General features: G+C 40.7%; 1 protein-coding gene across 1 annotated transcript in view; it reads right to left on the bottom strand.

Moving 5' to 3' along the window:
- Window positions 1-633: 633 nt before the first annotated feature.
- gng12a (guanine nucleotide binding protein (G protein), gamma 12a) overlaps window positions 634-15239 on the bottom strand; it is a 28630-nt gene continuing 14024 nt past the window's right edge. The window contains exons 2-3 of the mRNA XM_067605444.1: window positions 2908-3015; window positions 634-2758 (exon numbers count right to left, since the gene is read on the bottom strand). Coding sequence (XP_067461545.1) covers window positions 2633-2758; window positions 2908-3000 — 219 coding nt within the window. The 5' untranslated portion in view covers window positions 3001-3015 and the 3' untranslated portion in view covers window positions 634-2632. The remainder of the gene's footprint in view (window positions 2759-2907; window positions 3016-15239) is intronic.

Below are 15239 nucleotides of genomic sequence, written 5' to 3'. Positions count from 1 at the left end.
GTGTTCGTTCAGTCTACACAATGCTAATGCACCTGGTTTTTCCTGCAGCGACATCTGATCTTTCAGTGCACAATACGTGAGAAACTGAGAATAGAAATGCCTATTTATAATTTAAACAATCCTTAACAATAAATAATAGGTGTCAATGTTATTTCATCATTAGCCTGCTTTATGTGTGAGAGCTGTCATATCCAATGCAGTATTTCTACACTTGTTACAATAGGTGACAACAAGTATTATTCCTGTGTGATCTTCCCATTGTGTGCAACTGAATAATTGAACAAGCTGTTTATCCACCAGCTGGCCAGAAACAAGGTCAGACAGACCCAAGTGGCCACCAACAGAGAACGAAAACAGACTCTCAGGCTAAGCACACATTTTCCCAAAATAGACCTCTCTCCAAGAGCGGAAATCAGGGTTTGGTACATTCTATATTTAGCTCTCTTGTGTTCTCTGGTTTCTGACAGCCATGGTGAGAGGCCTGAGGTCTCTCCTCTCCTGAGTCAGATATATATAATTGCTGGGCTAATGAGAGGAAATGGCCCCAGATACAGTGTGGGTAGATCTCTTGGCAGGGTCCATCTGAACAATACAAGCATAAGAACGGGTAAAAAGTATCAAGACAAGCTCAAATCTTCTCACTGTGCAGCACAACACATCTTTATTGAGATATTAGTACAGTATTGTACTGTAGGAATGCTTCACTTAATTAATCTTAGTTAAGTCTTCATACAAAGGTTGGTATATTAATAAAGACATTTATCAAAATGCAGATTTTGACAGTTAAATTAATCTATCAGTGGTACAATAAGGCCGTTACGGAGTTGCTGAATGGACAGAAATTATGACATGGCAGTGGTAATCTCAGCTTTTCCTTAAGAGGCATACAGGAATGATTTATTGCAAGTAAGAAGAATTGACTGTTAAGAGACAATCATAAAAAAATACACTTGGATAATAACACTAGATCTTGCTGATTTGAAGACCTGAAAGTACCCTTTGGAGAAGGCAACAATACCAAAACTGCTGAAAAGCGGAGCACCAGGCAAGTCAAACACGATTTAACATGTTTTACAAGAGACACGTGTAGACAAAAACGATGGCACAATATTGTTACAAATCACTTTCATCCCGCAGATAAAAACATTTGATAGAAACATCTTTTTTTTGTTGTTTTAAAGAAAGTCCTCCCAGTAAGAGTGTTCTTCATAATACAAGGCAAACATAAGTAAGGCTTTAGAGTGTAAGAAATTTTAATTTATACTATCTATTCTGTTTTTGTTAAATTTACCATAGCAGATACGTTCCCCCAGCGAATCACAACATGCAGGACATGTTAGACTGAAGATTGAAGACCTCCACCGACACAAATGTTAGAGTTTAAAGTGAAAAAAAAAAAGAGAGCAATCTTGGGAGATTGGTTTCATCATCAATGCACACTACCATTTGTACCTGTACCTACGACATGCCAAAAACACTTTAAGACAACGATGTGCGCGTTCGCTTGACTAAGACACTTGTTGTGATGAGCAAGTGGGCGTGGCTCACAGTGTTACGTAACACTTGCTCCTGTTAGCTGGCTGACGTGCTTCAGTGATAGCAGCGTCATAAGAATAGCGTACCACAGAATTTTTTTTTTTTTTTTTTTTTTTTAGAAGGAATGGCTAAAATGGTCCCATTCAGACACATATTTTGATGTTTTGAAATGCTGTATCATTGGTTTGGCTTTTAAATATCTTCTTTACACAGTGTTGCCTTGCACCAAATGTCAGCTGACACTTACAGTAACAAAAATATAACTTCTGCACTGCTTTAATGTTACACTGTTGACTTCAAGAGTGCAAATAGTGCCCAGGAGGACTGATAAAGCATTTTGCATTTTAGCTTCATTCACTCCATTTCCAAAAGTGTCACAGCGCTGGGATCATTTTGTCCCGTCGGCTTAAAATCTGAGCAGAGATGATCTTGGAATCTTATTTCAACATGACGATTCATTAAATCAGCTAAAGACAACACTGTATCATGGATGGATTAAATGGGATGTGGATTGTCGTGGACCTGTAAGTGGTGGTTTGCAGAATAATTTATCACCAGATGTTACAGTCCCAAGAGCAGTTACTACCTATCTTAAAACTGATCTGCTGTAAAGGAGCGAAAGGGAAACTTTGGCTGTATGAAACCACTTGTGGCAAAACAGAGAGATAATAACAGTTGCTGCCCAATAGAGATAAAATACAGATGAAGGATCGAATCCATTACCGAGGAGTGCAAGCGCTGTTAAAATATTCAGAGAACAGTATTTGTAGTCAATTATTTAAGCGACATAATGTACCTGACACCATCGCAACTCATGCAGCCAAAGTCTTGTTAGTGGTCAGAGCTCAAACTGACCAGCGGCACCGAGGAGAACAGTTGCAGTGAATACAGGCAGCCACACACACACAACACTTTCTTTGCTCTTTACAAAAAGCTGTTTTTGTGGAACATCGTGGATGAATTGGTGAATTGTTAACAGAACAGGTGAACACATGGTAATGATACGATCACAGTCCACCCCTCGCTCCTCCCAACAAAAAGAATACAGCGACATTAATAAGCAAAAATAAAACACATAAAGGCTAAGTGGCATCCACTACAATATATTGCAGGGTTTTTTGTCCTTGAAGGGATTGTCTGAAGCGGGGATGCCCATAAGGAGAGGATCGTTCCTGGCGTGTTCGCTGCAGTAGTTCATAAGGTCCGCGGAGGCCTTGGATACCTAAAGAACCGATGGATGACAAAGACACAGGGAGGTTTAGCGAGGATGCTCTCATGCATTCAGCCAATTATATGGTTAAATTATATGGAAAAATTAGGGTTTTTTTGTGTTGTTGAGGGTTTTTTTGTTTTTTTTTTGTTGCACTGTACCTTTATCCTCTCAATGCTCGCCTCTATCCTCAGCTGCTGCACCGTCCGTCGGGCATGGGCGATGTTATTGGAATTGTGAGCTTTCGAAGACATCCTGGGCAATCAACACTGCAATGAAGAACAACAGGGGAAAGCTTGAGTAACACTGAAGACAAAATGCATCAGGAGTGAGGCATTAATATTGTTTTTACATGTTAAGCAAAGGTATAATAAGGCTAAAACTCATTTACAATGATGCAACAGTTTATTTCTTATTTTGCATTTTTTGTGTCTTTCATGGACAGCTACAGAGGAGAGATGACAGCAAATGTGAGAGTGGAGAGGTTCATTGGCTGAAGCTTCAACTCTCCTCAAAATTATCACTCAATTCAAGTTGGTGACAGTCATGCAACAATGTAATGAACAGACAATAAAAACAATTGTGATCTTATCAAATTGGGAGTGCACCACAGTGATGAAGAAGGAAAAGCCACAGTTGTTTCCAGCACTATGAAGAACACTGTAGAGTTATTTGCAACTCATTTTGCATACTAGATTAAAAAAAGTAAATATAATAAAAAAGAAGGAACATGGGCCAGCAGAGAGAGTGTTGTATTAATATTAAGTCAGTTTGTCAATGATTGGATTGCGTGTGCAGCAGATGAATGTTGTAAATCACACAGCTGGTCACGCAGAAGCAGCACAACACAGTTGGTTTAAAAATGGGTCAACAACTCCTCTCCTCCATACTTCCTCTTCTTCTGCAGGGTTGTTCCCAGAAGTGGCATCATAAACATTTCATTTAATTTGGCTCTGCACCAACATGCGAAATCATTTGTTTAAATGCTTTTAGGAAGTGCAAACATGTGGTGAAAAGTTCCAGTGCATTTTGAGCGGTTTTTTCCCCTCTTTTGTTTATAGAGGTTCAGCACAGAGTCACTCTTGCAAGCATCAAAGCAGTGAAGTACTGCTGCTGCCAGACATGACATTATAATGCCACATTGTTCACATTGTGTGTGCACAATCTGATAGGTGCTAAACTATGACAATCTGACACTGCAGGATATCTTTATAGAAACGAAAAGGTACAACATTGTAAAGATTTCAGTGTTGAAATGTGTATGTGACCAAGGGGCCAATGTCTGGGTTGGAATAATGATTCTACTTCCTGCAAATCATTTACAGACTGGATGGGAACAAGCCTGGACACATCCTACAATCCATGTGGGAGCTCTGGCTCCAGTGTCTCTCCCCTGCGCTCTCTTCCTTTTATGGCCACTTGTCTGTTTCTCACACAAAAACACATTTAACATACTGCAAAAAAAACACACAAAGATGTTCTTGTGACACACCTCTCTTTAACCAAAATGTTTCTCAGTAGGGAACAGGAAGCTTCAAGTATGGTTTCTCAGAAAGTTCTTGTGAAATCCACAAAAGAAACTAAGGGTTCATTTCCTTAAAAAAAGAAAATAAAAAAAAATTGATGTTGTCTGATTCATGTTGTAGCTATTAAATATCCATATTCTTCCATCTGCATATTGTCAGCATGTTTCCTTGCATGCTCCAGTTTTGCAAAAGTACATGCAAGTTATAAGTGCTTTGTAATCCAGCTTCAGTCACAGTAGCTGTAAATAAACAGCATAATAGGAGAAGTAAATGAGGCGGCTACATGTAAATGTGCAACATGCATGAACTCACTGTAGCCATAAACAGCCCTAAAGCCCTCTTTTTATAGCAAACCACAACATGCTGGACTGTGTTTTGTTAGACCCTTTGCCCTTCAGGATGTAGTCCCTCCACAGTAGTTTCTGATGCTGTAGCTGGCTTGTATGGCTCTTTTGTTTCATGAACAAAGATTGTAGGAGGAATACAGGCAAAAGGCGGAAATGGGAAGGGAAGGGAAGGGAAGGAAAATCTCCATTTTCTGACTTTTACTTGGGAGTGACTGATTAAAGAGTTTTAAATCCAACTAAAGATAAGGAATCATTCCAAAGGAAACAAAGCCAGAAATTGCTCAAAGAGCTCAAATGTTATTGATAACATGAGTGAGACATGAAAGGGTGAACAGTACAATGCAACGTGAACAATCATCCAGAGGAAACATTCTCAGCTTAGTCATAAAGGCGAGGCACGACAGGTGAAGAGGGCAAAAAAAAATCCTTTCATCCATACATGATGAGTGAGGGCATTCATCTTTAGTCTGATGGAGGTCTTTAGAACGAACTTATGCAGGCTGAGTGCCATATAGTTGGTTCTCTGTCAAAATTCAGTGAAGTTATTAGGCAATGACTTCATTTTCATTATGCTGCAACAATAGTTTAAAAGCTTCATGTAAAAAGGACATTTTGATACTTTTTCAACCCTTAAAACACAATTCACCACTGGAAAAGATTGTAGTCATTGTGAATCCAAGCTTTGTAATTTTCTATTATTGTAATAAGGTTTTGATGTCAGATGTCTGCGTTAAACATGGTCAAGTTTCAAAACTTGAAACTCAAAGTTGCCTCTACTTCCTCCTCATGATGACATCAGATTGTTCGCACATGCCCACTAATGGCCATCTATTCCGTAGCATTTATTGCTAAGTTTGTTCAACGGGTTGTTTGCACTGTCCGCTTGCATATTTCGGAGACTCTGGAGCCGCCAGAGGTCTGCAGAGAGGCAGCTTCTGGGAGCTGGCCAATCAAAACAGAGTGGGCTCACGGGAGGGGGGGGCTTAAAGAGACAGGAGCTAAAACGGCTTGTTTCAGACAGAGGCTGAACTGAGGAGCTGCATAAAGGGCCAGTATAAGACAAATAAGGAGTTTTTTGAACTGTAAACCATGCAAAGTAGTAGCAGTAAAGCCCCAGAATATAAATATAGACCTGGAAAAGTGCATGATACATCCCCTTTAAGTCTACAAAGGTTGTGTTTCGGACTCAAAATATACAGTAGATTTCTGGCTAAGTATCACTTAAGTAATCACTTCAGTGACAAGGTCAGTCGTTTATAACAATAATTAACTCCATGACTTCTTTCTCAGCTAACTGGTGATCGTTTCAAGATTTTTTGGGGGGGGCATTTTTGCCTTTATTGGATAGTGGGAAGTGAAGAGGCAGACAGGAAACAAGGGGAGAGAGAAAATTGGGTATGACATGCAACAAAGGTCCCTGGCAATAATCAAACCAGGGAAGTAGCCTGGCAATCATTTCAATAAATCTTCCGTGGCAATCCTTCAACTAGCACAAAGCTTAGTCAACAACTTCTTTTGTATTCTTGCTTCAGATGCTTTTCTGTGCAGGTAATGTACTCTTGCCTGATAAAAACTGTGACCTCCCGACGCTATCAATGAAAACCAGATTGCATAGTTTATAAATTGTGCAATATGCAAACACGATGCAGAAGCTGCTGATCAATGTTAAATTATTTAGAAATGGATTACTTACAAAAGCACAGCATGCTTATAGACCATGGCACTCTACTAGCGCTGCATTAATACACGACTGATCAATGGTTAACATAATATGGATGACAGGAAACTAGTTGAGACTGGATTTTACTGCAGCTTTTGATGTCATTGACTACATTATTCTTATTGAAAAGCTCAAATGTTATGATTTTTCACCCTTAGCTCTTGCTTTGATGAAGAGTTACCTCTCTGGCAGAACACAGCAAGTATTTTTCAATTGCAGTGTTTCTGACAGCAAAAAAATATCTTGCGGTGTTCCACAAGCGAGTTGCTTGGGTCCACTCTTATTTCCAATCTTGAGAAATGATTTACCAACTGTTGTTAAAAATGCAGATGTAGTTACGTATGTTGATGACTCAACTTTGTTCTGTGTGTCACCAACTTCAGTGGGGCTGAGAGAGAATCTACATGTTTAGTTGCATAGCATTACGAAATGGGTGAGAATGAACAAATGAGTCCTAAACATCGCCAAAAATAAATGTATTGTATTCAGTAATAGGAATGTTGCTGCTAACGCCTATGCACTGCATCTCTTTATAGATGGGATACCGGTTGAGCAGGTCACTAAGACCAAATTACTGGGTGTTAAATCAGATAATTTATTGTCTTGGTCTGATCAGATTGATCACATTCTTTCCACGATTGGAAAGGACATTGCAGTTTCAAAGAAATGTTCTGCATGTGTTGCATCTTCCGTTATGATTAATGTTGTTCAGTCACTTGTTCTGTCACTCCTGAAGTACCACCCACTTATTTGGTCAAATGCTGCTGAGAAAAATCTAAATCTTGCACAGAACAAAGCAGCCAGACTAACCCTTCATGAGATGCATAAACAATTATCATGGCTAACTGTTGAGGCTAAATTAAAATCTTGTCTTCTGTTATTCATGTAAAATGTTATTTGGAATAATACACCACACTTCTTTTGTGAAAAACTAGTATATACTGTTTTTTTCATGGGTATAATACATGTCAAGTGAGCACTGGTCATCTGGTGGTGCCAAGTCCACAAACAAATCATATGATGAGAACTGTTTATAGAGCTGCTTCTGCTTGGAATCTGCTCCCCTTCAACATCAGACAGACCAAAAGTAGATTCTTTTAAAAAGTTACTAGATCAAAAATTGATGAATCTCATATAGATGTTATTGTGGTTTTTGCTGTTTTGGAACCTTTGTTTGTTTTTTTGTTTGTTTGACTGTGTTTTTGTTTTTATTGTAGGTTACTATTGTTTATTGTTTCATATGTAGAGTCATTTCACTTATTTTCTGATCTTTATATTTGGCTTGTTTTGCCTTTTTTAGTTTACTGATACAGTGTGATTTTAATTATCATTTGTTTTTATTATTGTTGTTTTTGTGTGGACCCCAGGAAGACTAGTGACCCCTTTGTGGAAGCTAATGGGTATCCAATTAAAGAATAAGTACAACAATGAAAAAAAGACATAACATGAGAAATGCAAACAGCCATCACACGAGAAAAAGACACGACAGGGCTGCCATGAAAGTTACACTTGGAGAACTCCTTCCTCTTGAAGACCATACCTGCAGAAACTTAAGAGCTAATAATCCATGACTTGAATTGAACTCTGCTATCTCAGCTGACAGTGTAAATATCGATTAATTTTCACCAGAAATGTTTGCTGCCAGGAAAAAAGGGAACAGGATTCTTAATCCTAGAACAGAGATGCAAATAAAACCAGGGCAGACAAACTGCACTCTATTGGCTGTTAGCAGCTGCATGGATTCAGGAAAGTGCCCTTGAGCAAGACACAGAAAACAAAAGAAAGCTCATCTGTAGCTGAACCTGAATCTCTAACATCCCCAAAAGGCCACTGAGCACAGCGAAAAAAAGAGAATTTTCCCAGTGGGATGAACAAGGCATCACAGAAACCTCCACAGCTGTAATTTGAGATGGAAAAAAGACAGAATTAATAGTCTTCTACTCTCTGGCGCCAAACCAAGCATGTGAAAACGTAGGTCTTAAATCCCACCGGCACTCAGAAATGATTTTCGCAGGCAACCCATCCCAACTGAGTCACCCCAGTCAAACTGTGCGGCTCCTGTGATGTGATGCCAGCTACTACCAGCACCACCGGTCTGACTGAAACTCTATGGGAGGCCATTGATGTGTGTGTGAGTGTGTGGCATAAGCACTACCATGTACATGCAGGAGCCTTGCAAAAAAAGCTACCTCCAAGGATCAGAAATAGACCACCTCATTAGAGCCCACCCTATCACAATACACACACACACACAAACACACACACACACACACAGCAACCAGGACCACCTACTGCACAGAGCAGCACAGCCCTGCTGCTGTGCTATACCTTACACGCACAAACCCACCCGCACACATGCACTTCATTATCCATTATGACTCAGTGCCATTAACATCAACACTCTGAGATGAAAAACTGTGTGTGTGTCTTAGACTGCTACTACACTGCAGCTCACACCCCAAGAAAACTCTTAAATTTTGCTGCTGACGAATACAAACGACATCCATTAAAAGCTAAAAGAAGAGTCAGTCCTGTCAGCTGTACAGTGCAGTATGTGTGGTCCCTTCAGTGAGTTATCAGAAGCTTTTCACGCTGGGGGCAGCTTTTATAATAAAGCACCGCTAAAATAAACTGCTTTAGGGCTTAAAGTATTGCCGGCTGCATTTTAGACTTGACTGACACGAGGTGATGAGAGGTAGGAAAGGATCATGCTTTTTCCACATCCAAAGCCTTTCATTTAGTTCAACCCAAAAAGACAAGTTAGTCATTTTCAACCCGTCCTTTTGAGGTTTGTAGGACTATTAAAAAACACAGTAAGTTAGCATCAATAAAGAAAAATGATAATAGAAATTGTATTAGAATACTGGGCTGGAACTAACAATTATTTCATTATCGATTAATTTGCTTATTATTTTTTTGATTACTGTATTTCCTCAAATAAAAGACTGTAGTCAATTAAAAGCCAGATCTCAGATAATGGCTGGGAGCCGGCCCCAAAACAGGCCAGGGAAAAAACAAGGGTGGATAAACTCCTTGTGCCTGTTATACAATGTGCATGCCAGCGAAGTATAAATAGTAGTTACCTGGATGTAACTCCAGTTCTCCAAGTGCATGCACAGCCCTCTAACCGACCGTCATAGAGAGGGGAGAGGGACTGAAGAGACGTGATATCATTTAATACGGGGATAACAGCGCATATTTTAATAATAATGACGGCAGCAACAAATAAATAAAGGCCTCTCTCTAATATAAGCCTGCTTCCAATAAAGGCCTGGTACTCTCTGCAGGTGAGGTAAATAAAGACCCCGGCCAGTATTTGAGGAGATACGGTAATCATTTTGTCTATGAAATATCAGAAAATATTGCAAATTGCCTGTTTTAATTTTGCAGAGCTCATGCTGATGTCTTCAAATGTCTTGTTTTGTTGGATCAAAAGTCCGAAATCCAAAGATATTCAGTTTACAAACACATATGACAAAGAAAAGCATCAAATCCTCACATCTGAGATGCTGGAACCAGCAAATGTGGCATTTTTCCTTGAAAAATGACTACAATGATTATTCAATTATCAAAGTAGAGTATGCATGCAACAGCTGGCCTCATTAGCATGAATCATGAAACAATAGTGAGAAGATAATGACTGAATTTTGATTTTGCTGTGACTTATTCCTTTAACTATGCAAGTAGAAATGGATGCAGAAAGACACCTCACTGCTAATTAAGTGTTTTATATTGAATCAAGGCTAGTCTTCATGCACATGCTGTAGATATAAATGACCATGTACAAAACATAACTTTCTTATCTTCTAAGTTGACATTTTACTGCCTCTTTTGTAACACTTTTGGCAATCCTGTTAAAAACGCCCTGAAACATCGACTGCCTGCCCCGGCGTCTGACTTTATATACCAGCTGACGAGTGAAGAACAGCCAGTTGTGGAAAGGCGATATTTGGAGTCTAGACAGATGTCTGCAGCTTTGAACAAAAGAGAGTTCAAAGACCTGGGCCCCAGCCACAAACCAGTATATTGGTTGTTCTCCCTTGTGTATCCGCACACACGCACACTCTCTCATGTACACCCCTCCCCCCTGCAAACTCTCTCTCTGCAGGCACAAGGTTCCCAGTCTGCAGGCAAAGCTAAAAGTAGCCTGATCATACTCTCGGCTGCCAGTCAGCACTTTTCCAGCTGAATGAAAAACCGTCTCCTGCTACACCTTCAATATGACTCCGTGCTGCAGTTCGTTGATGTTCAGATCAGATCAGAGCTACTGTGCAGTCTTCTTCACTTTACTATAAACACTGACTCGTTCTCACTCGGTTACCGTGCTTATCAAACTCAGTAATCCTCAGTCATCAGTCCTGTTGCTGAGTAAAGTGGGATTGTGTTTATGAGCCAGAGGGAGAGACTCTGCTGAGTTTTTTGGTGTGTGTGAAAGAGAAAGGGGTGAGGCAGGGAGGAGATGGTGTGGGCAAACTCTTGTTCATACTGTGAGAACCACCAGAGTGACATCACTGCTTTCCCACCAGCAGAAAGAACGAAGTTGCTGTTAGTGGGTGGTTTCTTTGGCAGCTTCTGTCATGCAGCTGAAACTAGAAATATCATGACAGTTTTGTTCACCTGGGAAAACAGGGACGATTTTTAAACTGGAGTCTGAAGATGGGTAGAGGAGTTTCATAAGTCATCTGCACTAGAAACTGCACAAATTACTTCAAATTCTACTCAGTGTGTCAACAGACCCAAACAGGGTGTAATGGTTTATGTATTCGTCCCGAACAGTTCAGTCAAAATAGTTCAATAATCCACTCACTCCAATGTGTGGAACAATAATCTCCAGCATGAGTTCAACTCGGAACATTTTGGCAGTGCACCACTTAGCTGTAGCGTGCTTATGGATGTATGCTCGCTGCCTTGGCAAAGTTACCCTGGTTACCCCGGTTACCCATGCTCATGTAGTGTAACTGCCGTCTTTTTTATTAAAATATGTGCCGTTATCTCCATATTTAAACAATATTGCGTCTCCTCATTCCCCTCCTCTCTCTGTGATGGTCGGCTTTTCACTTCAACTTTGAGTGAAGTCGTTCAGAACTATAAACATATTTGATTTCCAACGTCAGACAGCACGTCGTAACAACCAGTTCTGAGTGACCATAAATCATCATAAAACAGCTGTCAGGTGTCCTGACTCCCTGCAAGAAACAGAAAAGTTGTTTTCTTTTTCCGCTGCAGCACAACTTAACTGTTTCAGTAATAGTTATGACTAATAGGCCATTGTTGGATTTTTACACTTTTCTAAATAAAGGACACTTTATTGCCACTTTATTCTCTGACCCATCTCTCCAGTGTTGTTGGCACCAACAATGTGCAGTTTGCAGTAAGAGTAGGAAGTAGGCATTATATAAAAAAAAGGCCTGGTTTATCAGCTGCACACACAGTTAAGAAAAGACAGCTGAGGGAAGCAGAAAACTAGATCATACTGTGGTTTAGGGCGAACTATGTTGAGAGGCAGAGCTGCAGCACCACCCGAGAGCGGCAGGTATGGCCGCTGAGATAAGTGAAGCTGACAGGTCCCCGCCCAGGCCACTGGCTGCACACTCAGTACAAAGGGAATACTGGGAAATACAGTGCTCTCTACGCCGGTCTGTGAGAAAGCCAGATTGTGATTGGCTGAGGGGGTATCCATTCTTCCTGTGTAAGCAGAAATTTCCTGGAAGAGCTACAGGGCTGTGCAAAGGTTAATGGAAAGTTGTCCAGGTTAAACATACGGCACTACAAATAACACAACTCTGTGTTATTTCTGCATCACCATGAAAAACTTGCAGTTAAACTTAAACCTCCATACAGTAAGTTCTTGTGCAAACTGCACAATCCTGTAAGTTCTGTGGTTTTGCAGGATTAGAAAACAATCCAGCATACTGTAGCACAGAAGCACAGTGTCTAGACAGAAGACTAGACTGGACTCATTTCAGCAGGATTTCTAAATCCTAAATTCATGCGCAATTACTCAAGGCTCATTCCTGTCCAAATAAACTATGAATGATGCTTTGTTTTAGCAGAAGCACAGACTAGATGGCTGACAAGTTCTGATGCAGAAATTACACGAAGTCAGCCCGGTTTATTGTGAACTTAAAGTATTCAAAAACACTTTGCAACAAAAATAAGAAGCTGCATGTCAAGACAGTTAGATAAGGTGAGCACATCCATGAGATAGCAAGCAAAGTGAGCTAACTAATGTCCTTAAACATGATGATATTTAGAACAGGATTATGTGGACGTACAGTAGCATGTGTGTCAGGGACTCTGCCTGACATAATGACAGATAGCAGTGATAACACAGGGGGGCAAGCAGCACTCTGCTATGTTTGGATTATGCAGAGGCGAGAATTCACATGCTGAAATGAGACAATCTCTCTCTGGGCAATCTCTAATTACAGCACAAAACACACACTCATCTACTCGACTAATGTTGCCTAATTTAGACTTGCAGAGTAGTGCTGCAGCAGAGATTTATTGCAATTCTTAAAAAAAAAAAACTCCTGTCCTTGACTTACTCTATCTCTCCTACGACACCAATGAGTCGGGTGGTAAAATATGATTCCTGAACTGCTGAGCAGGACGTTTCAAGCTGGCAGGGTCAGCCATGCTGTTACGCTATTGTTGAGATTGCAAATCATCAGTTGTGTAATCCTAAATGTGGGTGTAGTGTGGTTTAAGTGTTAGGGGGAATGTAGTGTAAGTGTAGTGTAGGCGAGTGAAGGTCTAATGGACACCTGCAGCAGGTGTAGCGATGGGCCGGCGTACGGACATCGGATCAGAACACTGAACACTGTGAGCTTTATTTACAGAAACTATCATGGGTGGCGCCTACTAAACGATGAGACGGTGCCCCTGCTTCAACAATTATTGTTGGGTTGAGAGCAGAAAAGATTGGTCGAATCCTTTACTGACATTTCTGATAATCAGTTAATGTTTTATAATGTGTCCCGCTTCTCAAAATGTGAGGATTTGTTTCATGTCTCTTTTTTATATCGTACATTGAATATCTTTGTGTTTTGGTCTATAGAATGAATAAAAGTTATTTGGTGACACCACACTGGTGAAATTTTTAAAATTTTTAAATTTTTCAAATTAATCGATTGATCACAACAAATTAATTGATGGAGAATAATCATCAGTTGGTATTCATGCAGGTTTAGTAGCACAAGTATTAATAACAGAGAAAGGCTTGGGCTGTGATTTTCTGCAACTTTTTATATCGACAGTCCAGTTAATAGTGTTGTGCATATAAGAAAGACATGGCTAAATTATATATTTCATATCATCAGACAACCTGTTATAACCCTTCTACATCTCAAGGGGCTAATTCATATGTCAGACAGAGAGAACAAGAACAAAGAAAAACTGCAAGAGGTACAAAGACAGATTGAAAGTGAGAGCAAAGGTTGACAAGAACATGTTTCTCTTTTCCATTGATGTAACTGCCAACCGAACTCCTTGCATTCTTTCCACGGGAGGGGCCGGACATAATGAGCCAATTCTGTACAAGACTTTTGTTGATGCTCAACAAGTATTCAGACACATCTCCTGGCTTTACACACAGGATGCCGGGCGTCTGGGAACACAAAAACAGACTCAGAGGGCAGTCAGCGCCTCAGTGATATCATTAGCAGCTAGAGTATGCACTAAAAATAGCCAACAGGCCTGTATTGTTGCTGGCTACTGCTGAGCCGCTTTCAGCTTCTAACTTCTCCAGCAGTAGCTAACTATTACCAAGCTGAATGCCAGCTGGGTATCATCCAGATTACCAAGGTCTCTGCAGTTTCCACCGAGGTGACTAGGAGCCTCTGGTTCCCCAGTAATGGGCCATTATCAAGCCCAGAGCAGCCCAAAACAAACAGAGGCCTATGGCAGATAATGCCCTTCAGACGTCACTGCAGACGCACAGAGGGTGACATGCAGGAGACACAGGCGACCTAGGCAGAGAGGCTGCCAGGCAGCGTCTCTCTGCTCTGCCCTCAGAAAACAAACAGCATTGTTGTCGAAAACTGCACAAAAGAAAGCTTAGTGCAAACTGAGTGGAGTTTGCTGGAAATGGATGCAGGGAAGGAATGAATGGTGGGGCAGAGAGCTGTAGAAAAAGACGTGTGCTTGCGACTGAGACTGAGAGAGAGATAAGAGAGTGAGTGTGTGTGTGTGTGTGTATGTGTGAGTGAGCAAGCGGTGCAGCTGTGTGTATGTTGCATTTGGTCTCATGCCAAAAATCTGCTACTGGCGACAGGAACGCCATAAAACTTAAAGCTATTGTGAGTCCTTTGCCTTTCGCCTCAGTCCCTCTTGCCTCTGAAAGCTACTATTCATGACGAAGGCAGAGAGATACTACACAATGGATCCCAACACTGCCCTGCCTATATGGAACAATAAACAAACGTGTTCAGTCTTTCCAGCCTCCACCCCTGAGCTGCTCTGACTACATGTACATTACCACTGTGACAAAAATGGAACTGAGAAGGCCAAAGGTCCATAATGTTGCTAGCTGGCCATCATATGTCCCCTCCTCCCTGCTGGAGCTGAAGTAGGAAGGGTTAAACAACAGCGTGCATGGATGGAATAATTGATAATGGCTTGGACGTCACTCAGTTCATTAGAAAACAACGTAAAAGGTCATAAAGGAGAGTTTGTTTTTCAACTAAAGAGGAAACGGGATTAGTCACAGGGGGATATAAATGGGGTGAAGTGTGTGTGCATGTGAGAAAAATATTGCGTGTGTGTTTGTGTATACTCAATATGTTCAGTGTTAATAAGCAGGCTTGCACTGCAATGATCAAGTGAGGGCAAAAGACTATATATACAAAGAACAATAAAAGTCAGCTCTGAAATCAATAGCAGCCAACAACCTTGTAAAA

This window comes from Thunnus thynnus, chromosome 12 (genome assembly GCF_963924715.1).
Source record: "Thunnus thynnus chromosome 12, fThuThy2.1, whole genome shotgun sequence".
Taxonomy (NCBI): Eukaryota; Metazoa; Chordata; class Actinopteri; order Scombriformes; family Scombridae; genus Thunnus; species Thunnus thynnus.
This window is presented reverse-complemented; position numbering and strand designations above follow the sequence as displayed.